At 47.1% G+C, this 26,884-nt stretch overlaps 2 protein-coding genes across 4 annotated transcripts; both read right to left on the bottom strand.

The window, feature by feature from the left end:
• Positions 1 to 118: 118 nt before the first annotated feature.
• On the bottom strand, positions 119 to 16,902 carry PHKG1 (phosphorylase kinase catalytic subunit gamma 1). Of its 3 annotated transcripts, none has more exons than XM_081889481.1 (10): positions 16,603 to 16,902; positions 13,812 to 13,947; positions 11,270 to 11,445; positions 8,149 to 8,203; positions 7,134 to 7,199; positions 5,387 to 5,550; positions 4,138 to 4,228; positions 3,597 to 3,750; positions 2,217 to 2,342; positions 119 to 1,777 (listed from the first exon to the last, which is right to left on the bottom strand). In XM_081889481.1, the coding sequence occupies exons 2-10, from the start codon at positions 13,892 to 13,894 to the stop codon at positions 1,526 to 1,528; spliced, it is 1,167 nt and encodes a 388-aa protein (XP_081745607.1). In that variant the 5' UTR covers positions 13,895 to 13,947; positions 16,603 to 16,902; the 3' UTR covers positions 119 to 1,525. The 3 variants fall into 3 exon arrangements, with proteins under 3 accessions (XP_081745607.1, XP_081745608.1, XP_081745606.1); XM_081889482.1 differs by having other exon boundaries at positions 16,609 to 16,902; XM_081889480.1 differs by lacking the exons at positions 13,812 to 13,947; positions 16,603 to 16,902 and adding an exon at positions 13,246 to 13,575.
• Positions 16,903 to 18,723: 1,821 nt separating this feature from the next.
• Positions 18,724 to 25,549, bottom strand: CHCHD2 (coiled-coil-helix-coiled-coil-helix domain containing 2). The gene is made up of 4 exons (XM_081889493.1): positions 25,380 to 25,549; positions 22,123 to 22,363; positions 20,461 to 20,614; positions 18,724 to 19,032 (listed from the first exon to the last, which is right to left on the bottom strand). Exons 1-4 carry the CDS (start codon positions 25,427 to 25,429, stop codon positions 19,022 to 19,024), a joined length of 456 nt encoding a protein of 151 aa, XP_081745619.1. The 5' UTR covers positions 25,430 to 25,549; the 3' UTR covers positions 18,724 to 19,021.
• Positions 25,550 to 26,884: the final 1,335 nt, after the last annotated feature.

Below are 26,884 nucleotides of genomic sequence, written 5' to 3'. Positions count from 1 at the left end.
GAAGGAGACCAAATGGTCCTCTAGTCGAATCCCCTGCTATATGAAGAACCCTGTAGACATCGCTAAGCAAGTGATTTGAGGAAGCAAGATGTTGCTGTGCAATGAACCAAAGTCCACATCCAATAATTAAAGCACATTTATTCATTCTTAAATCAATCCCTCCCCTAGAAAACCAATCCACTCCCTTCCGTGTGTGCAGCTGTAATAAATAGTCATAATAAATATTTCACACCCCTGAGCTATTGGGCTGATGCTATATATAGCAGGAAGTGCGGGGGACATCACTAGCCCTCCAGATGTTGCTGAACTGCAACTCCCATCAGCCCTGACCATTGGGTGTCCTTGCTAGGGCTGATGGGAGTTGTGGTTCATCAGCACCTTTTCTAAGGCTTGCTGGACACTCACTTTTTCGCTGGGCATCACAACACAGACATGAAGCAGCAGTTATGTTCCAGAGTCCATGGCAGGCCAACCAGAGGAGGCAAAGGCCTCCCTCCTGGTCCAGCATCCTTGTTTCCAGCGCTGGCTGCACAGACGCCTTCAGGAACACGAGAAGCCAAACTTGACAGCAAGAGGCAACCCCAGCTCCCCCTGCCCAATCCCATTGTTTGTGCCCTATGATCTGGTATTCTGAGGTATACAGCCTCTGACACTGGAGGTTCCATGTTTATCTCTCGGCACTCACAGCTCCTAGAAAACCATGCATTTGTCTAGTCTTAAAAGATTTCTTGGGGCAGCAAATTCAATATTTCTAAGAGGTTTAAGGGCCTTGGGGCTCCTTTCCATACAGCAACTTCTCTGCCTCCTCATTTAAGCAGCCATACGCTGGGGGTGAAAAGAAGCTTGCTTCACCTGTTGAGTTTCTTCAGAGGCCCTGTTGAATTTCTTCCTGCCATGCATCCCTTTTTACATTGCATGGAGATGACCCTTCAATGGCTGGAGTTACCGCTTCAAAATTGTTAACAGAATCAGAATTGTGAGCTGGAAGGGGCCTCAAGGGTTATCGAGTTCAAACCCTTGCAATTCAGGAATATTCAATGCCAAATTTAATTTCTGAGCATATATCGCCTTGCATATTTTTGTCTGCCCCTCTTAGGATGGGGCTGGTTACAGATTTAAACAATGTCCCACCTCCCACCCCCCCCCCCCGATCCAGGAAGAAGAACCAGACAAAATTCTGCAAGTTTCTAGAGCACTACTATACTGTTATAATTATGGTGTGTCTCAAGACTGTGTAATTAAGGAAAGTATATATAATGAGAGCATGTGGTATAGTGGTTAGATTGCCAGACTAAGACTTTGGGTTCAAATCTCCACCCCAGCTCAGCCATAAAGTTCTCTGGAGATTGCTCACCCTAGACTACCTCACAGGGTTGTAGGGAAGATAAAAATAGTGAGCAGGAAGTGTTGCTGAGCTCCATGGAGAAAAGGCAATGTGAGGTTTTTTTTAAAAGTAAATAATAAAGTTTTGCTTTAGCTGTTAACATGCTGGGAGGCTTCGCCTGACCACCGAGTGTGCTGGAACTCAGAACAGCTCTTCCTCGGCTGCCAAGCTGAACAGAACGGCCTTGGGAGTGTTTTCAAAGAGAGCGGCCCGGTTCTGGGCTTCACCCTTCTTCACCCAGTGCCCGTAGATCCGGAAGGCACAGCCGTCGATCAGTTTGCGGACAGGCTTCAGGCTGTAGGGGTCCCGCTGCAGCACGTCCCTGGTGATGGGCTTGACATTGCGGTAGTTGAGGTAGATGCGGACCGATGCCAGGACAGTCAAGCAGATGACCTGGAGACAGAACACGTTTAGAAACACTCAGTGACGAGGGCTGCAGGCTGATAAAATGAAAGGACAGCACATAGTTAAACTGCAGAACTCACTTCTGCAGGAGGCAGTGAGGGCCACCAAATTTGGATGGCTTTAAAAGAGGATTCGGGACATGGGTGGCGCTGTGGGTTAAACCCACAGCAGCACAGCTTTATGATGCCTGGGGAAATGAGTTAAGTGATAAAAAGAACAAGCAGGACCTTCCAGTGCACAGCAGGCCATGTCATAAAATTTTAGCGTTGGAAAGGATCCCAAGGGTCATTTAGTTCAACCCCCAGCAATGCAATAATCACAGCTAAAGAAGGGGAAAAGGACTGCAATTCTATGATGAAAAGCAACATATGGGAGTCAGACACTGGGCCAGGTGAGCCCCCCAGCAGGACCTGGCTAACTCGCTTACCCTGAATTTCCGGAAGGGGCTGAAGTGCCGGACCTCCTCCACAACGTACTGCTGGAAGAAGGGATGGGCGAGGGCATCTTCCACGGTGTAGCGGTGTTGCGGCTTCACCACCAAGAAGTGGGCGATCTGTAGGCAAAGGAAGAAGAGCTGGGGTTGGGCTGCAGGAAGGCTTCTGGGGCTGCTAAAGCATGAACTGGGGCCCAGACAATTTGCCATCTGCCCTGCGCCAGTCAGAGCTCACCAGCCGCAGATCATAGCCTGGCACATACCTAGCAATCAAACTCTTCTCTCTTCTTTTGCTTGCCTGATTATAAATTGTTCAGGCCTTGAATGAGAGGTCACTCGTGGGATTTAGAGACAGTGGACCCTTTCAGACTGTCTCTGTTTTCAAGGGGGATTCAATTGCACCCCAGAAAATTCAGGTGGTGTAGTTAAAGGTCTGGCATTATAAGTGTGGAAGGGGGGAAAATCTCAATTCTGTATCCTGTTTGTAATTGTTCTGACCTCTGTCTTTTCTTCCTGAGAGTCAGGAGACCTGGTAAGTGAACATAGGAAGCTACCTATACTGAAAATAAAGGAAGATTCTAGTCCTCTTGATTCTAAACAAAGGGCCAATTTAAATAGGAAGCTGCTTATACAGAGTCAGGCCATCTAGCTACGCCAGATGTAGGGTGGTGTGGGCGGTTCCCCCACATAGGGCACCAAGCCAAGGGGGCTAATAATAGAAGTACCTACTCCCAAGTACAAAAAGGAATTATTGTGAAAATAAGAAATATATGGGCAAGGGGCCCACCAAATGTTTTCCTTGCTCAGGACACCATATTGCCAAAGTCTGTCCCTGAATCTAGCTCAGTATTGTCTACACTGATTGGCAGTGACTCTTTGGGTTTCAGAAGTGGGACATTCCCTACCCTATGGAGATGAACCTGAAACTTTCTGCATGCAACGAATATGCTCCACCACTGAGCTACAGCCCCTTCTGCTTAAACAGCAAAATATTATACTTTAAATCTGTTGTTCACAGAAACTTAGGAAGCTGCCTTATATGCAGCCAGGCCATTGGGTCCACCTTGCTCACTATCGTCTACACCAGGCTTTCTCAACCTCGGCCCCCCAGATGTTTTGAGACTACAATTCCCATCATCCCTGACCACTGGTCCTGCTAGCTAGGGATCATGGGAGTTGTAGGCCAAAAAAATCAGGAGGGCTGAGGTTGAGGAGGCCTGGTCTACACTGAATGGCTGCAGCTCTCCAGGGTTTCAGGTAGAAGGGCCCTACCTGGAGACAGTGTGGGTTGAAGCTGGGGCCTTGTGCGTGCCAAGGAGATACTCTGCCACGGAGCTATGGCCCTTCTGCCCTCCCTCTTGAAACACCACCCACCAGGTCCTTGACGGTGTCCGACTGATCGTCCCACTCCGGGGAGCCGAACTTGTAGTCCCCGTTCATGATCATCCTCAGCATCAGCATCTGCTTCCGGTGCCAGAATGGAGGGGATCCTGCCAGCAAGGTGTACATGATGACCCCGGTGCTCCACCTGAAACAAGCAATCCCACCCCCATAATTAAATGCATCTGCACCTGAGCTGTGCATAATGTAAAGCAGACACAACGCGCACCAAGAGTCACGGAGAACGAAGGGTGGATGAAGATAGAAGTGTTGGGTAATTCCAATAGTGTGCCGGTGGGTGGATAACAAGGAGGGAGCCAGTCTGGCCTCTTTGGGGAGGGAATTCTGCAATCTGGGAGCAGCCACGGAGAAGGGTCTCTCATGGGTCACCACCAGCTGTGCTTCTGATGCTGATGGGATCAAGAGAAGGTGCTTCCCTGAGTACCTGAGCACCCAGGTAGGTTCCTTGTGGGGTTTGTGATCTTTTAGGTAAGTCTGCTCCCCCACCCCATGATGATATATTGGTTCTGCTTACATGTCAACTTCCTTCCCATAACCTGGATGGTCTGGATCCATGGAACATTCTAGTATTTCAGGAGCCAAGTAGCCAGGAGTTCCACAGATCTCTGCAAAGAAAAGGAATAAAAAGCTAAATACTTGTTAAAAGTAATATCAGTTAGTATTAATTATTAAAATCCTGCTATACTCATTGGCTCAAAGCAAGTTAAGAACCTAAGAAGAGCCTGTTGGATCGGGCAAAGACCTATCTAGTCCAGCATCCTGTTCTCAGAGTGGCCAACCAGATGCGTGTGGGAAACATGCAAGTTTCAGATGCAGCAGATTTGGACAGTATGATTGTGGGCTTGTAAGATGGGAAAGGGCTTTGACTCATTCTGAGGTTTTCCAGGCTCAATCTACAGCACCTCTAGGTAAGTGTTTGGAAAAGACCCCTGTCTGAAACCCTGGCTGTCCAGTGTGCGCAGTACTAAACTCAGAGCAGGGATGGGGAACTTCCGCCCTGGAGCAGAATGCATCCCTTAAAACTAAGGCTGTAGGAAGGAATTTATTTCTGCTTTGCTCTGTCTACACAGCATGCAACGCTGTTTCCCTTCTACTGCAGTTCACCTTCTGGCAAAAACTACATTATTCATCTCTTAGCAATGGCAAAATTTTACCTAATTTCACGCCATTCATTTCAGGGCAAAGGAACACAATGCAAATTAGCGGGAAATTCATCAACAATACATGGTTTGGGGGCAGAAAACAGCAACAGGGAACACCAATAATGTTTGTTGGATTTGTTCCCATTCTGGACACAAGATGAATAAAACAAACATGCAGCAATTTCCCTCAGAGTTCTCTGGCCTCCCTTAGGAGCTGTGCCATAACTTTGAACATTTCTCTTTCCAAGCTGTGACATTTTAGGATTTACAGTTTCTATTCTTTGTTTTCTTTCTGTCTGTCACGGTTGCACTTTCTTTTTGTTAACAAATCAATGGGTTACAATGGTGAATGTGTGTGTATGTGTTTAAGTTTCCATATTGTACCAGGGTAAGAGTCCCACCAGTTGCTCCACCCACTTTTTGCCTCTGGCCCCACCCACCCCAGCCAGTGGCCCCCGGGTGGTTTTCCTGTAAGGGAATGTGCCCTTGGGTTGAAAAAGGTTCCCACCCCTGATATGGAGCGGCTTCCTCCTTTTTTTTTTAAGGGGCAGGGGTTAGAATGCAGCCTCCATGTTCACCACCCCACAGTTTCCAATCTTTGCCATAAGCCCGCCATGCCACCTTTGAGCTTTTCATCTCTGTGCAGCTGACAGGAGAAGCCAAAGTCGGTCAGTTTGATGTTCATGTCATCGTCCAGAAGGATGTTCTCCGGCTTGAGATCCCTGTGGACAATGTTCATGCTGTGGAGATACTGGATGACTTCCAGGAGAGCACGCATGATCTTCCTGCAGGGAGAGAAAGCGGATGCTTCTTAGCAAAAGGAAACCATCCAAAGTAGAAGATGGGCGTCCCTGTTCCCTACTGCTTTGCTGAAGTACCGGTATGTAGATGCACGGATGGATAGATCGGGGAGCCTGTGTGGTACCCTCCAGATGTTGCTGGAATCTCCCATCATCCCTGACCATTGGCCATACTGGCTGGGCCTGATGAAGTCCAGCAACATCTGGAGGGCACCACATTGCCTAACCCAGAGAGAAAGAGAAACATAAACAATTCAATATTTTAGTGTGGCAGCACCAACAATTTGGAACTCCCTGCCTATTAACATCAGGCAGGTGCCTTCAATGTACTCTTTTTATGCACCTTCTTAAAACATTGATTAGATAACCCTAATTTGTTCAGAAAGCTGGCACGAGTTTTAATCTGTTTTTAGTCCATTGTTATTTTACCTTTTCAAAAGTCTTAAATTATTGTTAATTCTTCTTATTGGTAATTTTATTGTTTTGCAAAATTGGTAATTTTATTGTTTGCAAATCGCTCTGAGGTTTGTTTGGTTTTTTGTACAACCAGGTGGCGTATAAATTTTATGAAATATATATATATATATATATATATATATATATATATATATATATATACACACACACACACACACACACACACACACACACACACACACATACATAGGCTACAAAAAGTGAGGCTAGAGGGAAATTAAATGCACCCTAAATTTATAACGAGAAACAGATAAAGTTGCTATTGTAGTATACTTCTTTTGTCTTTTTATCAGTTGTTTTGTTTACAATTGTAAAATTATAACACAGACATAGAAATATAAGGCTGTCACCACACAGCCCCATAGGAGGATTTGTAGTGCTAGATTTGCATGAAGTTGAGGTGAGGAGCAAAAAGAGAAGGCAGGTTTTAAAATGGTGGCTTTCAACAACAGGAGCGATTTGAATAAAGTAAGGATGGAGGGAGATGAGATGCTCTGAGGTGATGGGGAAGTTGGGTGGGAGTTGGCAAGCAATGTGAGCAGGGGAGCACAGTGGCGTAGCGTGGGGGGTGCAGGGGGGGCCGGCCACACCGGGCGCAACATCTGGGGGTTAGGGTTAGGGTGCGCAAATCAACGTGTTAGGGGGCGCAAATTACTTGCCTTGCCCCAGGTCTGACAACCCACGCTACGCCACTAGGGGAGCAGCCCCCACCCACAGTTGTTGGTGATAACACAAAGATCCTGACATTCCAGGTAACACAAAGCCACTTGTCATGCCTAAATCAACCCTTTCTAATCAATCCTGTCCAAAGATTAATTCACAGGACACTTGTCTCCAGAGCAAAGCTGTTCTCTCTCTCGGGCTCAGACCCAGACTTCTTATTACAGCGGTTCGTGTCTCTAGAAAACCCAACTCCCAATATTTTGCCAGGCTCCAGTGTGAGCAAAAAACCAGACCTGGGGTGCAGAGGCAGGGGGATAGGTTGACAACTCTAATCAAGCCTCACAACAGCCCTGTGTGGTAGGCTGGTATTATCACCCCCATTTTGTCTCTGTAGGGCGGTTGAAACAGAGGGGGCTGAAATGCCTTACCTGGTTTCCTTCTCACTTAAGGTCACCTTCTCTGTGAGGTAATCAAAAAGCTCCCCTCTCTTCATTCTAAGTTGAGGGAGGGGAAACAAAATTACATCAAAAATAAGCTAAATAAGAAGCAAAGGGCATTAGCTGATGTGGCGAAGGTTGAAGGCTTCACAACTCCTCTTTCCCCTTTTACAGATCAAACAGCACTCCTAAAACTTCCAATGTTTACTTCAACTGGCCTCCAAATCTCAGGGTTTTGGGGTGGTTTTTTTTTAAAGCCTCTGGTCCTCATGGTTCAAAGGATAAGCTTGGTCAGAAATGGGGATATGGCCTAGTAAGATCTCAGCCAGGTCAGGATACATATTTAAAGTACTCATGGGAATCAGAATTTCTGCCAGAAGATACATTTGGATAAATTCTAACGACTGTATCATTATGAATGAATTATGGTATATGCTTTGACAGATAATAGATATGTGCAGAGAAGTAAGGAAAAGTGTGTCTGAAAAGGATGTTAGGAGAATTTGCTTACTCAGAGTGCATTAAACATGTATCGAGAATGTTTGTGCAGGAAAAACTCCGGTTAAAGCAGCCGCCACACCAGCTATTACACAAATGCGGGGCGGCTAAAAATAGACCCCCAAGGATCTGTGACAGCAGCAGAGACCTTAGCAAAGGTTACGGGGAAATCTGAGCCAGCCCCACAACAGAGAGGCGGAGAGACGAACAGCTGCTCCCTTCATGCCATGGGAACGTTTATCGTTGACCATTGCGAGAAACAGGAGGCTTGGCTTGATGAACCTTTGCTCTGATCCAGCAGGGATCTTCTTGGATTTCAAAACAGGTGACCCACAAATATGGTGACTCAAGCCTGTATGCAGGCGAGTAGCTGCATTTTTCACTAGCTGAAATGCTCCCCAAACCATTTCCAAACATTATATTGTTTGTAAGCCCCAGCCCGGATGCCCATGGCAAAATCTCGCTCTTTCAGTATGATGCGTTGGTTAAAAAACACACCAGTACTTACAGGTCAAACACCAGGAAGAAGAACGTGTTGGATTCAAAGCTGTCCTTCAGCTGGACTGCAAAATAAAATATGGTATTCTTAGCAATGTGGGATCACCTTTGAAGCATTCACCACCTCCATAAAATCTGGGCTTGAAAGCTGAACTGGGATGGGAGGGCTCTGGACAGCTCTTTTTACAAACTGTTCTATACCACTCTAATGCTGATGATGTCTTTCCTTCAAGATATCCTGTAGTTAAAAATCAGTGCGGATATCTGTGCAAGATCAACCGGGGAAGCTGGTTTATATCATTTCTGACCCAGTGTAAATTAAACTTTTAAAAGCTGGCAACACTAGATCAGGTCCATTCGTTTTGTTGTATTAGTTAAACTAAATAGCTTTAATTGGATTTTGAATAAATGTGCAATTCATTGTTTTGAATTTTATTGTGATGGCCTGAAAAGGTTTGGGAAACTCTGGTCTAGATCACTTTACTGGCTCTGGCCCAGTTATGAGACTGGGAAGGTCCTTCCTGTCCTCTGCTTTCCAAGGCCATTTAACTGGAGATCCCTGAGCAATGGTGCATTGCAATTCAGCTCCACCAGGCCTGCTCTTCCTCACCTGTCACCTGGGGCTAGCCGCGCCACCAGACTGGTCATGTGACCTCCTGGGGTTGATGGGCGTTTGAGTCCAGCATCATCCAGAAGACCACAAAGCATAATTGTCCCCCAAGGATTGAGGCCCCTAATGTCTAAAAGACCCCCTTTTCCCCTACAGACCCTCTCAGGTGTTAAGCTCTGCAGAGGGGACCCTAAGAGGTACGGGGAATGACAGGCTGGGACAGGGCTTTCTCTGTGGTAGCTCCTAGATTGGGAAACTCCCTCCCCACAGATGTGCATCTAAGCACCTTCACTGTAGAGCAGATTATAATTGTCACACACCTTATGGTGATCAGCAGGTATGAAATAATTTAAATTAAATTAAAATGGTGCATAAATAGCACATTGGGAGAGATGTGATCATATAAGGAAAGCAATAGATAAATTCCACTATGATGCCTGTAAAATGTTGAAATGTATGTTTGTTTAAAAATCCTTCGTGGATGGCGTGACTCAGGCAGGGTGACTCAGCAAAGTCAGTCTGGGACATTTTGGCTGCCTGAGGCAAAAGGCAAGTCGTTTCATGTACAGAAGCTGACTGGACTGGCAGTTAAAACTTATTTTAACACTGGCAATGGGATGGATGTCTCCGCCACACCTGAAGCCAACAGGCGAGTGATGGCAGAGGGAGACTGGGGGCCAGGGGCAAGGACAGGTCGTATGACATACAGAAGGTTTGCTGGCTGCTTAATGGTAGGCCCCATAGCTCAAGGACGTTAGCATACCCTCCAACACTTTGAAGCCAAAATCCAGGACGCCATCTTCCTGTTTTCCATCACACAAACCCAGCGGCCATTTTGGTTGCCTTGACCTCATGTGATTCATGCTGTGGTACCATCCCTCACCCCCAATGCACCTTTTTGGGGGCACAGGAATATAGGAAGCTGCCATATATCTCTTGCAGACTATTGACCTAGGTGAGTAATGTCAACACTGACTGTCTGTGGCATTCCAGGGTTTCATAAATTGAGTCTTTTCAGGATGCTGTCAGGGATTGAACCCAGGATCTTCTGCATGCAGATGCTCTGCCACTGAACTACAGCCCTTTCCCAAAGAACAAAGCATGATTCTAGTCCTCATTGTTCTGATTTGAATAAGAAGATAGAAACAGTCTTATATTCACTCAGGCTATTGGTCCACCTAGTTCTGCAATATCTACAATGTGTGGGACATTCTCATCCCTACCTGGAATTGCCGCCAGGGATTGAAACTGGGGCCTTCTGCATGCAAAGCAGATGCAGTAACTGAGAAATTGCTGCCATTTCATACTAATGAAAAGCTACCCCTGATCTCTCTGCCTCTAGGTGGTTCTGGCCCTGGAACCAATCAATCCTCTGCTTGGCTGATTCAGTGTGCACATGTCTAGGAAATCTTCCAAGGCAGAGGCTGTCAACCCCTTGCTGTCAAAACTCCCTGTAATCAGCTCTGGAATTACAAATGGGTCCCAGAAGCACATTAGGCACCTCTGTACAAATGCCATGAGGCAAGAAGCAAATAGCAACAAGAGGGAAGCCTTTTCCTGGGAGTGCCTGGTCCTCCTTAAGTTATAGCCTGTGTGTTACGGAAATGCTGATTCATCAGCACATCGAAAATATGATAGCTGGGGCCATGTGGGGATCTCGCAGGGGCTGGATTTAAAGCAGGGGGTGTCAAATGAGAACACCATCTATCACAGGGAAGAAAACCATGTCCACCATTGCGAATGACCAAGGGAAGCAGAACGAGGATTTTTTTTTTTATGGCATGGAAATTTTACTCTCTCGGCACTGCAAATGTCACACAAGGAATCGAGACACTGCCGCACAGGTGTTTATAACAAGATCCCAGACCAGATTTCCCCCCATCGTTCCTCACACCCATCAATTCATAATTTTCCAAATGCAATTTCTATTCTCATCGAAACATTTTGCACATATGTTTCATTTTACTTAAGTTGCATTGTTTTTATTTTATTTGTTACTCTTGCATGTCAATGAGGTGTGGGTTCTTTTTAAAATTGGAAAAAGGGAAGAAGATGACATTTAAGGGAAATGGGTGGGGTGCCAGAGTTTTTGTCGCATTTATGTTTGAGGAGATGGAGAAGGATTTCTGTGAGGGTTCTTTCTTCCATGCCTCAAATCATCTCCCCAGGGGTCTCTGCTGTGTTGCCTACCCAGCTTGTGGGCTTCTTAAAATGGGCACCTTGCTGGCCACTGTGAGAACAGATCGCTGGGCCAAATGGGTCGCTCTTGGCCTGATCCAGCAGCCAGGCTCTCCTTATGTTCTTACCCAGAGCATTTGAAACAGCAGCACATTTATCCTGAGAAATGGCGGGACACAGGGTTCAGAATCATAAAGACAAAGCAAATCCACAGGCATGATCTCAAGGTCTAGGTCCTTCACTTCAGTGAAAATAACAGCCAGCAGACTCCATTTTTTGCCGCCACCCCCCAATTCATAGCTGTTGTTCCGTCAGAACTTTCTGGAACCAAAGCCTGACTTACTAACGTTTGGGTGTCCAGACACCTTCTGGAGTATGTCAATTTCTTTCAGAGTGGCGTCCCTCAACTCCTTGACTTCTTCTGGAGAGAGATTCCCAGCCGTGATATCTATGATTTTCACTGCATATTCTTCTCTTGTAACTTTATGAATGCAGCGCCGGACGACGCTGCTCACTCCCCTGGTAGGGCAGAGCAGACAAAAGAGGTTTTAGGCAAGAATTAAACCATATATCTCTGGGATGCGGGTGGCGCTGTGGGTAAAACCTCAGCGCCTAGGACTTGCCGATCGCATGGTCGGCGGTTCGAATCCCCGTGGCGGGGTGAGTTCCCATCGTTCGGTCCCAGCTCCTGCCCACCTAGCAGTTTGAAAGCACCCTTAAGTGCAAGTAGATAAATAGGTACCGCTTTATAGTGGGAAGGTAAACGGCGTTTCTGTGTGCTGCGCTGGTGCTGGCTCGCCAGAGCAGCTTCGTCATGCTGGCCACGTGACCAGGAAGTGTCTCCGGACAGCGCTGGCCCCCGGCCTCTTAAGCAAAATGGGCGCGCAACCCCAGAGTCGGTCACGACTGGCCCATACGGGCAGGGTTACCTTTACCTTTACCTTTAAACCATATATCTACACCCTATCTACAAATATATAGGTACTAGGGCCAGTGTGGTGTAGTTGTTAAACTAAAATCTGAGAAAACAGGGTTCAAATCCCACTCCATCCTCAACCAAGAAGCTCACTGGGTGCCCATGGGTGCCATCCAGTGCCCCTCCCGGCCTAGCCCACCTCACAGGGTTGTCATGGGGACTAATTCAGTGTTTCCCAACCTTTTTTGGGCAAAGGCACACTTGTTTCATGAAAAAAATCTCGAGGCACACCACCATTAGAAAATGTTTAAAAAATTAACTGTGTGCCTATATTGACTATATATAAAGTAACTCTCTTTAATAGGCATCAAATAAACACAAAGAAAGTATTTTATAATTACTTTATTATGAAATAGGACGCACCTACTTTTTTGGGGGGGGAAATAAAGGAAAAAGGGCGCCCCGTGCTCCGCGCTGCCAGCTGCCGCCCGCAAGCCTTGCGCTCTCGGGGGGAGATCCCCCGGGTGCGCAAGGCTGGCCAACACCAGCGCGGAGCACGGGGTGTCCTCCGAAGGGCGCCCCGTGCTCCGCGGTGCCAGCTGCCGCCCGCAAGCCTTGCGCTCTTGGGGGGAGATCCCCCGGGTGCGCAAGGCTGGCCAACACCAGCGCGGAGCACGGGGCATTCTCCAAAGGGCGCCCCGTGCTCCACGCTGCCAGCTGCCGCCCGCAAGCCTTGCGCTCTCGGGGGGGGAGATCCCCCGGGTGCGCAAGACTGGCCAACACCAGCGCGGAGCACGGGGCGTCCTCCAAAGGGCGCCCCGTGCTCCGTGCTGCCGGCTTCCGCCCACAAGCCTTGCGCTCTCGGGGGGAGATCCCCCGGGTGCGCAAGGTTTGCCGACACCAGCGCGGAGCACGGGGCGTCCTCCGAAGGGTGCCCCGTGCTCCGCGCTGCCAGCTGCTGCCCGCAAGCCTTGCGCTCCTGGGGGAAGATCCCCCGGGTGCGCAAGGCTGGCCAACACCAGCGCGGAGCACGGGGCGGCCTCCGAAGGGCGCCCCGTGCTCCGTGCTGCCGCCCGTGCTGCCTTGCGCTCCCGCCGCCCGACTCGCCCGCCTCCCTCCCACGGCACACCAGGCAACGTCTCGCGGCACACTAGTGTGCCGCGGAACACCGGTTGGGAAACACTGGACTAATTGAGGAGGGGGAGAACTATGCGCTATGCTATCTCCTTGGAGAAAATGAAACAAAAAATCAATCCTAATATTACTACATTTGTGTCCTACTTTTCCTTCAAGGAACTCAATGACAACCATGGGAGGTAGGCTAGACTGAGAGACAAGTGACTGGCTCCCAAGTCCATCCACTTTCAGGTGGGGATTTTGAACCATTTTGTATTATGTCATACCCTCCACAACAGCCAAGTTGTGCTATAACCCCTGCCCCCAGCTGCCATTTTGTGTTATGCCACACACTCGCATGGCAGCCATTTTGCATTATGCCCCGCCGCAGGCAGCCATTTTGTGACTGGCACTTTCTCAAAATGCCAACCGGTCCAAAAAAAGGTGATTGGCAGGGTCAATAGGATCCCCCTGCACCTGTCAAAGTGGCTGGCCATGGAGTGGGGGAACTCAGGATTGGGCCCATCAGCCAGATCAAACCCTCCACCCCATGCTATGAAAGATAATAGTGCATCAACAGCTATAACTGTACCCCTTCAGATGGAACCTCCAAGTCCAATAGCAGTATACTTGAGAACTACAATTGCTAGAAATTGGACTCTTGACAAGTTCCAACAAGACTTGTTTTGGGTTCTTAGTACTTGTGCTCTCTCTCTATATATGTTATATTGTCCAGGCAAAAGCTTTCCAATTGCCACAACTGGTTGATTTGACATGCATATTCTGGTTCTGAGGGACATGCAGCCTATTAACCAGCAAGATTAGTCCCATATATTTCATTTCATTGCATTACCTTCCCAGGATTTCCTTTGGCTCATATTTCTCATAAAATTCCCCAGATGCATGGCTGTCTGGTACTTCTTCAGTCTTGGTCATCTTGGCCTGATTTCCAGCAACCTTCTAGAGGTTTACTTCAAGATGACAAAAAGCTGTAAAGAAACAAACAAGCAAAAACACCCACAGGAAATTAGCTGTCTTCTCCAACATATACCAAATCTTATTGCAGGAGAGGGGATCCAGAAGGCCTGGGAGTCAATTGCGGCCCTCTACACTTCTCTAACTGGCCCTCAGGACTCTTCCCATTCCACACACACCCTTCACAGGCCATGCCCCTCAACAGCAGTACTCTGTATCCTCCTCAAGTGTTTATGCCCGACTGGGATGTGCCCTTGAACTGTGATCACAGCACTTGCCTTACCTGGACAATGAACAGAGAAGGGTATGTGTGAAAAATTGCCTGCTTAAAAAGTTAAAATTCACATTCCTTGCTCTGCCCACTTTTGCCACTGGCCGAGCGCGCCACAGGGACGTGGCCCTCAAAAAGTTGCTCAGAAGGGAAAGTGGCCCTTGGACTGAAAATAGGTTTTTATTTCAACTTTATTATCAAAGAAGAAGAAGAATTCCTTGTGTTGATCTTGTATTATTTTGTTGTCACTGCTTGTTTTTTCCATTGTGTGCATAGTCTGATTTTGTTGCTAGATACAATTTCCAAAAAAGGTCCCCCATTCCTGACAGGGGATGTTGCCCAACGTTAGTCAAATCCACAGTATCCTGAAGTGCAGTTGGTGCAAAATGCTACAGCACAATTGCTGACAGGAGTGGGAATCTTGTCAGCATTTAATGCCTGTGCTCTAAGATCTGCACTGGTTGCCAATTTGTTCCCGAGCCAAGATAAAGGTACTGTATTACGATTAGTATACAAAGCCCTTTGCAGCATGCAACATTGCCTTATCCTATATACAAGCCCACTAGACTGCTTCCACCTGCGGAATTGGCACTATTACACATGCTAGGTGATTATATTCATTACGTTTTGGCAATGAATAAATCTTCTGGTGTGGTGGGACCCACACTTTGGAACTCCCTGCCAATTGACACCAGGCAGGTAACTTCACTGCACCCTTTTTGGCACTTGCTAAAATGTTTTCGTTTAGGCAAGTCTACCCAGACATGCAGAATATTGGTGTATGTTTTAATTGGATTATTTGTTTGTTTATTAAAATGTTTTCAATAGTTTCAATAGCTGATAATTTTATTGTGTTGTTTTTTAAAAACTGCTTTGAGTTTTATAGCAACTTATCTTGCAGTAATAGGATTGTGTCAAATTGGCTTGTAGTTCCCCTTGAAGTCTATGGGACGAATGAAGCCAGTGAAGTCTAGTGAGAGCCAGAGTAGTGCAGTAGTAGTGTCGTGTTGGACCAGGACCTGGGAGAAAGCGGGTGCAAATCCCCAGTTAGCCTTGAAACTCCCTGGGTGACCCTTGAGGGGGTCAGTTGCTGCCCCTTAGCCTAACCTTCCTCACAGGGTTGTTGTAGGGATTAATTGATGTGAGGGAGGACCATGTACACCACCTTGAGCTCCTTGAAAGAACAAGGTGGGATATAATTGCAATAACCAAAAAACATACATCTGAAATCTCATTGGTTTCAATGGGCTCAGCCTTCTATTGCGAAGGAGGGAATCTTCATTCCGGGACCCAGGGTTCCTCACCCTTCTCATGCCCTGACCCCCCATACAATTAGGTAAAGGTAAAGGGACCCCTGACCGTTAAGTCCAGTCGTGGCCAACTCTGGGGTTGCGGCGCTCATCTCGCTTTATTGGCAGAGGGAGCCGGTGTACAGCTTCCAGGTCATGTGGCCAGCATGACTAAGCTGCTTCTGGCGAACCAGAGCAGCGCTCGAAAAAGCCGTTTACCTTCCCTCCAGAGTGGTACCTATTTATCTACTTGCACTTTGACGTGCTTTCGAACTGCTAGGTTGGCGGGAGCAGGGACCAAGCAACGGGAGCTCACCCCGTGGCGGGGATTCGAACTGCTGACCTTCCGATCGGCAAGTCCTAGGCTCTGTGGTTTAACCCACAGTGCCACCCGCATCCCATACAATTAGGCTTGCTTAAAAACAAACAAGCCATTAGTGACAATTGAAAATTTAAAAAAGCCTATGGTCACAACCGAACGGCACAGAAGGGGAGGGTTAACCTTCCCCTCATTTTCTGCTGTGGCACAAAATCACACTCCCACCCGCAATTGTGGCATGAGGTTTCAAAATAGCCTGCCATTGGCTCTGACAGCCCAGTCCACCTCAGGACATAATCCTTGGAGGCATGTGCAGAGTACAAGCTTCTCATTCCTCTGATACCCACACAGGCAGCTCATATGCATTTGGGTTTTAAAGCAAGCAGCTTTGAGAGCTTCAGGGTCAAAAGTCTGACCTCGGTTCCAGATGTCTCAGGGACTAACTGTGATTTCTGAGCAGCGAGGAAAAAGCCACACTCTGGACAAGCTGTGCTCTGCTTTAGTTCAAGCTGAACCCAAGTGCAAATTCAGCTCTGTTTCCAGGCATGCTCAGCCCCACCCCACCCCACCAACACATTGTCTTAGAAAGTAATCATTACACCTGCATAAACGTAGGATGGTCTCCAACTAAGCCCTACTCAGAGTAGGCCCACTGGAATTAATGGGCCTGTGTATATCATGCTCATCATTTTCAGGGAGGCTGTCCTGAGTATAAGAAATGCCTTGCCCCCCCCCCCAAATCTCTTTGCTGAATAGGAGCAATTTCTGGACGAAGTAAACTGGTACTCACCATTACCTTCCTTTCTCTCAAACTGTTCACTTAATCCGGCAGGCAACTCCAGAAACAAATTGCCTCGATTATGTTGAGGCTACAACAAACCAGCCTTCTGTTAACTTGCTGTGGCCGCTGTTCCGCCGCTGCAGGAACACCAATGCCCAAAATAAAAACGGTCATGCAACCTGGGAGCCGATCCAGCCCTACGGTTTGAGCATGCTGAACTGCTGGAGTGTTTATTTAGGAGTGACCCTGCTTTGAGGTGAAGGAGCAGCTCAGCAGAGGCAACAACGCTCTGTCTGAGTTGCTGGAGTGACACTGAACAGGGTGGTCAAATCCTCACCTCTAAAAGGATACTGTAGAGTTGGCACACAAAGATAAGCTGGGCGATGCACACTGAGATAGCCAAAGGTTAAATCTGGGACCATAGGGACTCACATTCAGAATGACTTCTGAAGAAAACAAAACTGGACCCAAATCACATTCAACCAATACACACACCTTATTGACTCGTCTAGTTTTTCTTTTTGCACATTTAAATATTGCCTTTCTTCTGCCAGGTGGCATCCAGGTCATCATCCAGGCACTGACCAGACCCCAAGCTACATGTAGCAGTAAAAAAAACCCAAGGTGGCGCAGAGCTACATTTTGTTATTTCATGGTCCTCCACACTTCTGGGTGAGAGATGCAGAATGTCTCCCTTCAGTCTTTACTAGCAATTATTGAGTGCCTAGCTATGTAGCTTCCAAAGGGGGCAGTGGAATTACCTGGGGGTGCTAAGAGGCAAGTGTGGGGCAGGGGTGTGTGTGGTGGCAATAGAGGTGTAAGCGACTATCAGACTTCAAAAAGTTAGCATCACTGGATCCAGTTCATCCATGTTATCAACTTAGAACTTAAGTTTTAATTGGATTTTGAATAAAGGTGCAATCACTGCTGTTTTGAATTTTATCGTTATTTGCTTTGGCAGGTTATGCAAACAGCTATTCTAAATCATGCTTTTTATAGGGTAGGGAAACTTGGGGTGAGTTTATGGAACACAAGGGGGTGGTGGCCTGAAAGTTTGGGAACCACAAGTCTTTTAGTTGCATCATATTCTACACAGTGTAGCCACTGGTGTCAAGGCAGCCTTGCAGGAACAATATGGCTGTATCGATTTCTGTAGCCATGTGGAATTTGCCTATTAAGGAGGCTCATGCATGACAAGCATGTACAGAGGGGTTGTGCCCGGGCAGCTGGTATCGCATTGTAAGATAGTTCATGGCTAGTCCTGGGCACTCCTGGGCGGAATGGCCCGTTGCCCCACCTGCTTCTCCAACCCCCTTTTAAAACTGCACTGTGCTCAGCCAACCATGTATTACCACTGCAGCCTGCAAACAGCCATTCATGGCAGTTACATAACCCTGGCTGCAGCCCAGAGAACAGGCCCTACCTTGGCTCACAGGCAGAGATTTATTTCACTTTCATTGCCTGCTGTTCCTTTTTGGAAGGATGCCCACTTTAATTTGCACTTGCTTCCATCTTCAAATAAGGCCTCTGCACACATAGAGGGCGAGTGTGCAGAAAGGGGCTACATATTTGGCTCCCCCACACCAATGTTTAACTCCTCTCTCATCAGATTCTGGAGTAGAACTCCTCCTCCAAGCATGACTGAGAAATCTGGGAGATCAGGGCTCTATATAAACCAGGCAGGAAGCTCCCCCTCGTGGAGAAGACACCCTGTTGCAGTTCTTACACTCCATGCAGAGCAGCTTTTGGTCAATCCCCTTTTCACCACTCCTCTGAGACATGTTCTCCACCACTTGGCACAGTGCTGGCATCAAGAGACTCAGCTGCAGCGGATTGGCATGACTTTCTTTCATCAATTTGTTTTGAGCTGCAGAATTTGGATTCCCACCCAGGAATACTCTGCTTCCTGTATTGCAGAGGTCTGGGCTGGATGATCCCTTGGATCCCTTCCAACTCTACAATGCTATGCTTATATTCTACCATGACACTGAACAGCACTGGGGAAAGGATGACATTCATCATACAGAGGGAAAATGGAGACTGTCTGCAATCCCACCATCTTCTGTTTCCCAGCTCAGCCATACTCAGAGATCCATGATGTGACCTAGAGAACAGGCACTTCAAAACACGTTTTCTAGAGAGAAATTGACTTTTATTCAGAGGCGCATACTGATAAATGCAAGCAGGGGACGATCACAATCCTAGCATTCTGTGTGTCTTATCTCTCCCCACGCAACAGATGTCCCACACTCTTGCCAGAAGCATCCTTCCTGCTGTAAAAAGCACTCCAGGTTTCCTTCCTCGGGAGACGGACAAGTGGCCACACATGAAGGAATGCCAGGCAGCTTTTAAGATGTTAAAAGAAGAAAGAGTTTCACTAGCGACATGTCATTCAACAAGGGGGATGAGATTCATCTCGCAGAGCTCTTTAGGCTAAACCTGTTTATTTGAAAGAGAAAAAGAGAGAGGAAAGGAAACTGAATTACTATCAAGACACACATAAAAGCCAAATATTCAGAAGAGGTCTTGCTGTGTCCAGCAGACCCCTGGCTTCTCAATGTGTTCTCCAAAGACTGCTTCTGCCTCATCCCCAGCCACCCCAAGCCCCTAATAACATTTCTGATTTTTCCACAAGAACCTAAACACAATCCACCTTGCTGAAATGGAGCTCCAGAGCAGTATTATTCTATTTTGCGGCAGGGTGGTGGTGGTGAAGTACGTAGGAGAGTTCATGGATTTCAGTACAGAACCTGCATATCAGAAAAGGAGCCCAGGATGGAACCCATCTAACGCAAATGTGGCCTTATTTGTAGATCAGCCTTCGCTAACCCAGCACCTTCCAGATGCTCTGCTAATGGAAGCTAGGTCCTAAAACATCAGGAGGGCACACATTTCAGATTATAGGAAGCGTCTGTTCCCCACACCTCAGTCTGGTGCTCTGAAAGCAAACAAACTGGAAAACCAGCTCCTTCAACTGATCTGGAATCAGCCATTAATGAGAAACTGCCACAGAGGGAGAGGTGGGTGGCAGGTCTCATTCCATCAGCCCAGCTGGAAAAACTGGTTCCACTGAACTCTTCCTGTCCCTGAACCGCTTTGACAACAGCTAGTTCATGATAAGCACCGCCTTTTAACTTCAAAAATCGGTGGCTGAGCTGGGCTCCCCCTCCTTCTTTCCTCCTCATCCATTTTTCCTTTTGTGCTGTGATTTTTAGACCATTAAGCAAGTGTGCAGGAACCGTCTTGTTTGCCTTTGTGGCTGATACAGGGTATAAATAAAGTTGAGTCTATGCACCAATATTTCACCTGGGTACAATGCACCCAATAAAGAGGACCTAATCCAAGACTGTGGAGCAACAACCCTCCCCCATAATCTGTGTGAGGCTCCCCCAAACCCTCCCTAGCAGACTCTTAGGACAGGAGAGGAGGCGGGACTGAATACAACCCCGAGTCAAAACAGCCTCAGTGTGATTAACAGAGAGAATGAAGCCTGTCTGGGATCCCACTTTGGTTCAAAGAAATCCCAGCGCCTATTCAGAGGCCATATATTCTGCCAGGAATTGCAGTATATACTTTTACTGCAAAGTATATTAGCAGCTAACTAAAACATGTACAAAGGACAAGGACTAAAATAGCACACAATTATGCAAGTCAGTTTTGTATTACTCTCTCATTTGCTCTATACTGACTGGTGCAGCTCCTTGTTCTCTCCCCCTCAACCGGCTTAAGGTTTACCTGGCAGGGTCTGGAAGAACCAGAAGCACCTCCTCAAAAGTGTTACACTGGCTCTTGAGACCCCTCAGCCCTGATCAATTGCAGCATCCTAAGTTTGCTCAGACCTCTGGGGAGGCCAAAGGAGCTACGCACCATTTGCAAACCGGCATTGCTTCAGCACCTCGCTAAACCCCTCGCACAGCTTCAAGTCGGCCTGGTTCTGGGCGCACTCCAGGAACTGCTTCATCTCGTACTGGCAAGGCGTGAACTGCGACTGCTGCATCGCAGGCTGGGCTGTCTGAGGCTCCTGAGGAGGAACAGCAGCACAATTAAGATGGGGATATGTTTTTTAAAAGATTATATTTGCTAAGAACCTCACCCGCCTTCAAAAATGTTTTCAGGGTGCCAGAGTATGGTGGCTCCCCAGCAGAAAAGGGGAGGCATCAACAGGCACAGCAGCATCCTCATTCCAAACTGCTGGAGGACAAAATTTCCAAATTTCAGGAATGCCAACAATTTCCCTTCCTAGTCAGTTGGCTAAATCCTCCAGTTACTAAGGACCGCCAACACTTTTTATACCTTATGCATTCAGAATTAGCTTTCAATGTTTGTTGATTACATTTATATTTTCACCTTGTCCAACAATCTCAAGCTGCTGTAGATGGTTCTCCACCCAATTTTACCCTTACAAACAACCCTGTGAAGTAGGCCTGGCCCAAGATCATCGAGGTTCCATGGCCAAGTGGGGATTTGAACTGTGGTCTCACAGGTGACAGCCCAACACTCTGATCCAGGGGCGCACAACCTGTGGGCCTTCAGATGTTTCTGGATAGCATAGCCAGTGATCAAGGATGGCGTGAGTTGTAGTCCAGAAACACCACACTAGCACTTATATGCTGCCAATACAACTGAGGTCCAAGGGAGAGGGGACTGCTATAAAATGATGCCTTCTCATGATGCCCAGCTGGCTTGTTAGTTGGATTTCTGCATTCAGTTCTGTCAGGTGTCAAGGTTATTTTACGTATTATTTCAAATTTATAACCAATGCTTTCTCCCCAAAGGAAATCCAGGGTGTCTCACAGTACCAACACAACCCACAAAAAATTAGAATAGCACTATAAAATACTGCTGAAAGCAATTAAAAGCAGTAGTGTGAAAAGGTTCATAAAAACTATTGTCCCAAATATTGGATAAATAAGAAAGCCTTTACGTTTTTCTTCCTGAATGCAGGGCCCTGCCCGATCTTCACTGGGAGGCAGTTCTGTAGTTGGGATGCTACCACCAAGAATGCCGTTTTGCATTCTTTGTGCAATTCCTACTGGTAGGAGACCATAAGCAGCGTCTTCTTCCCAGGTAACAATGTTCTTACTGGTGAAGGCACCCTTTCAAGTACTTGGGTCCCAAGAGGTTTAAGGCTTTGTACACTCATACTGACATCATCAAATGGGTGTAATTCATCAGTACACAACTGCACATTATCTAGTCTCTTGACTTTCAGAACTGATGCAAATTCATAACTATACCAGATATAAATATATGCTTTACTCCTGGATTGGCAGGTGCTCAAATGGAACACACGTTGCATGTATTCTTTTGTTCTTGAAAAGCTTTTGTTAAGTTGCATCCTTCCAGCAAGGCTCACTCGTAAGCCATGTCTGAGCCCACTTCTTTGACTTGAGGGGAGGAGGCACAGCTCTGCCCAGAAAATTTGACACGGGTTTCATCAGCCAGGAGGAGAATTCTGTATGGCTCAAGGTCTTGCTCCGAGCACATAAAAAGCTCAGTTAAACAAAAATATATAATTTTCTCTCTCACCTGGTAAGTGATGTCAGGCCTTGCCGCTTCAGAGCTTCCACCTCCAAACCCTCCGGTCATGGCGTGCCCCAGAGTGTGCCCCACAGCAGAGCCCACGGCCACGCCAGCAGCAGTGGTGGCCATCTGGGCCATTAGGCCAGGCTGCCTGGGGGCAGGAGAAGCCACTGCAGAGGGAGGGGCAGGGGCTGGAACAGGGGCATGAGAAGCTGGTGGTGGAGCAGACCTCATAGGAGGCGCACGGCTGCAAAGGCAGGAGAAGAAACACATTGAAAAGCAATCCTGGATGCAAACATTTGTTACAGCGGCCCAGTGTGGGATTTTTTAAAAATTCTAACTGTTTTTATTTATTTGACTTCTTACCAGTCCTTCAGCATAAGGTCCCATGATACATTACGAAAATACAATCATACAAATAAAAATAAACAAGTATAGCAATTCCAAAGCAAAGTCCAGTCTTTCCTCCAACCTGGTCCCCCCCCCTCCAGAGGGGGTGGGGGAGGCTGATTCTAGGGATTTGCTACCTCAGTTTAACTTTAACACATCTCCCTACAGCATGGTCTGAAGCCACCTGATGCAGCCATTTTGCTGAAATCAGAGCTGTTATGTGAAAAAAGCTCAGGAACAATGACTTGGAAAGCAGTACATATGTACCTTTCTCCTGAACGCTGATCCTGTGAATGCTTCCAGGGTAAGAAAAATACCCTCCTATACTCTCCTTGAAGAAAGGTGAGCCCCAACACATGGGGCTATGCTTCCCCACCACCTATGTTCATGTGAACACCATCTACATCAGCCTTGAATCTTTCTCATCCTCCCCCAGATGTTGCTGAACTACAACTCCCATCAGTCCCAGCAAGCATGGACAATGACTGGCGATAACAGAAGTTGTAGCTCAGCAACATCTGGGAGAGGAGGGGAAAGGTTCAAGGCTGATGAGGATGTGTTCACACACACCTGATACATAAGCTTTCATGCCCACACACTTGTATCTGCAAGCAGGCTAGTTCCTGGTCGATAGTGCTCCTGTTCAGAGAAGAGTTGCTAAAATGCTCCTGATGCAAGAATCCAAAGTTTCTAAATCTTTGCATGTACAACCTTCTTGCCCACCTTTATCCCCAAAGAATATAGCCCTCATTTCCACCAAAGAATGCAGCATTAAACATATTATGTACTAAGAGCTAAATTGGAAGCGGGGCGTCAACACAAAGCATTACAAAACTGAATTGGTCCTTAAGCTGGCTAAACATTCACAGAAGAAGACACAGCCTCTTATCAAACCTGCCTTGTACACAGAGGGAGTGAAACATGATACTGCTGATCTTTGGTCAGAGCTGGTAGAGAGCCAGTCTGGAGCAGAAGTGGGGGACCTGCGGCCCTTCAGGTGTTGCTGGACTACATTTCCCTGTATCCCTGACCACACTGGCTAGGACTGAGTTGGGAATCCAGCATCCATCTCTACATGTCCCAAATCTGAAGGTGGGATGGGATGCTGGTTTTTGCAACATTTGGATTTTGCAACTGAAACGTAGTCTCTTTGGCAACTGCCTGCCAGTCTAGTGACCTGCCTGATGGAACAATGTGGGTTTTTTTATACTTCTGTGGTAAGCGATGTATACATTTAATAAACCTAACATAGCAGTAAAGCTGGGATAATGGACTGGGGTAGTACGGCATAAGACTCTTAATCTCAGGGTCATGGGTTTGAAATTCACGTTATGGTTGGACTAGATGACCCTTGTGGTGCCTTCCACCTTTACAATTCTGTCTAAGCTGCTTGGAAGGAAGCAGCAACCACATTCTAGCCTCTCTTGGTGGTAAGTAAAGGCCAACTTGTAAACTCAGTTTTACAGACTTGATGTACATAATAATAAGAAAGGCAAAACCAACTGCCACTGCTTTTGCAGTTCCAAAGTCTGGTCACAGCCACCCTATGCATTTTAAGCACTCTGGTACTCTTAGTAGCACCCTGAACAAACTATAGTTCTCAGAATTCTCAACGACTGCTAAAAGTGGTCTAAAAGTGCTTTATGTGTCTGTTGTGGACGTCCCGGATTTGCAGTGCTTTACCAATGCAATGTGGATCCCTCTCTTAGTCAGAACTTTTGTTCAATAGAACGCCAAGGTTTTTACTCCAACTGCCTGCTCCTTGACCCACCAATTTCACTCCACAAACTTCAACTGTTACTCCTTCCCCAAACTTAACCTGCCCTTTCCTCCTGCACCCTTACCCACCTCTTCCATTTCTGCTTGTGATCTGCCCCTCCTCAGCTCTCACTTTCTCTGGCCACACCTCAGAGATCTCTGCCTTACCCCTAGGCAAGAACCAGGCCCAGCGAGGTCAGCCCTTGCCTAAGGTAAGCCAATTAGTACTTTTCCAGCTTAAGCATCAACTTGCTGTCTGAACAGAAACTCTTAATCCCAGAAGCACCAAAGCAGCGCTGACTTTTGCAGCACATGGTCTTCTAGAAGATTCCTCCTGTGGAATATTCTAGAAGGTCACAGTCCAGTCCACCCAAATCATTTGGCATCCTTCAGTTGTGCTGGGAGCACTGTACGCTGTGAGGTTACTGAAGTTAAGCATTTGATAAACAGGACTCTCATTTAGACCCTTAAGTGACATTCAGCCTATTTACAAAGCAGGATGCAAGCGTAACACCAGAAATAAGCTCTGATTTACAGATCCATAACACAACTTCCATTCCACAAGTGAAATGCAAGGCCTGTATTATACTTGGCAACCCACCGATCCCTCTCTTCATCTTTCATCACCTCCACGTGTGTTGCTGTAATCCTCACCCGAACTTGCCACATCCGCATGGAGACTTTGGATTCCCCCATCCCATCCCTTTCCTCCTGCATCTGCTCCTAACATGAGATTACAACTGTCTCTCACTCTTTATTAATAAAGGGTAGAGACTCCCCCCCTTATTACTACTACATGTGGCAGGGAGATAATATACCCCCCCTTAATACTGCTGCCCCCTGCAATCTCCAACATCGTCTTTGTTTTGATCCCGGACTTTTATCTCTCCCCCCTTCCTTCATCACCCCAACTTTTATGGCACTTCCCTAATATCTCTTTCCCCCTCCTCATCTCCACTGAGTTGGCAGGGCTGGGGGCGAAATTAGGAGGCCATGGAGGCGTCACGTGGCTCCCTCCCAGCCCTCCTGCCACGAATATCTCCAACCACACCTCCCCCTCCCGACCCTTCCCAGATCACCCTCACAAATCTCCTCTCCTGGTCCCGCCCCCTTACCTGGCAGGGGGCGCCATCCGGGACGTTCTGCTCCTGCTTCCCCTCGGCATGGTGGCGACAATAATAAGAGCGGCTCTCGAGTTGCTGTTGCTGCAGCTGCTCTCTCTCTCTCTCTCCAAGGGCTCCGCAGTCCGGCCTTTTTCTACTTCCGCTTCCGGCTCTCTCTCGCGTTCTCTTTCAAGGTCACCGCTAGAGGTCGCCTCTCTCTTCCACTACGCATGCGCAAATCATTCTTACTGACGACGGCGTGCCGATGGCCGAGAACGAGGCTGTTGCAGCTGCCCCCGCCCCCTTATCTAAATAGGGCGGAGCCAGACCGTTACGTCGGAGAGGGGAGGGAAGCGCAAGGTGGTTGTGCTTAATAGGTGTGGCCGCGGCTGAACCAATGAACGAGCGGGGGGGGGCGGAGCCAAAAATATGCGAGCTGTATAAATAGGCGAACCTGAGCGTAAGGGTACGCTAATTCTAAGGCTTTGTAATGGGTGCGGGGTGGGCTTTGCTGCTCTAGAGCTAGAACTAGGCGCCGCGGAAGCGTGGTCGCCATTTGGGGGCTGGGTGGGTCAGGGCTGCTTGTACATTTCCTTTATAGTGAACTCAAAATAGGCAGCTTGGCAAGCGGAATTAGAAGTGCTTCTTGTCTCTCCCTGCCTCTCTGATAGAAAAAGCTTAGCTATATTTAGTTTTCTTCTGTCTGGCGGTTATCGACAGAGGGGAAGAGGTAGCGCTGTTTTTTGTCTTTCCCCCCCTTGTGATTATTTTTCCTCGGGAAACCTTTTTGTTTTGTCTTTAGTCTAGTTAAAAAATACCAAGCAGTCCAAACCAGAAACGAAAACTTGGGTTATGAACAGCCAGGTTGTAAACTGAGAAGATTAAAAAAGGAACGGGAGAAATGCAGTAGGATTTATAAAATGGGTGAAACAAGATTATAATGGGACTTAATACTGTGGATAAATAGGGAGATAAAGGTGCCTAGTACTTTAAAAAAAAGTTAAGTGATTTGTTGGGTAACTTGATAAACAGAAATGAGGATTTAAGATGAGTAGAATGTGAATGTAGAAATAAGACAGGTTTGGTGAAAATGAGGGAATGGAATAATTGGTCCAAGAGAAATATGAGCTAATATATCAGCATGAATTACTTTAAAGTGCTTAGAAAGCTGCTTCATGTTTCAGAAGTCTAGTCATACAGTTTTTTAAAAAGCCGCAACCTAAAGTTAATAAAATGGCATGGAAGCACACTTTAAAGCAGGAAAAACATATGGGAAAGCCTGGGCAATAAATATGAAGGAAATTGATTCAAAAGACTTGAGCTTTGACTCACCCTTTTCTCTTGTAAAATATAAAAATGCCAAAAATCAGTGTTTAGTATTTGGTTAACTAAGTTTTAGATTTGACTGAGCTTTTTTTTTTTGCCACATTGGGCTTCTCCAGGAAAGAGAAGCAAGATGCTGTCAATATTAACATGGTGTAATGAAATGTGTAATAAACCAGCATTGTTCTCTACCA

This window comes from Podarcis melisellensis (assembly GCF_964234715.1).
Source record: "Podarcis melisellensis genome assembly, chromosome: 15".
In the NCBI taxonomy this organism is placed as follows: domain Eukaryota; kingdom Metazoa; phylum Chordata; class Lepidosauria; order Squamata; family Lacertidae; genus Podarcis; species Podarcis melisellensis.
The sequence above is the reverse complement of the archived record's forward strand: the minus strand, read 5'-3'. Positions and strand labels throughout refer to the sequence as shown.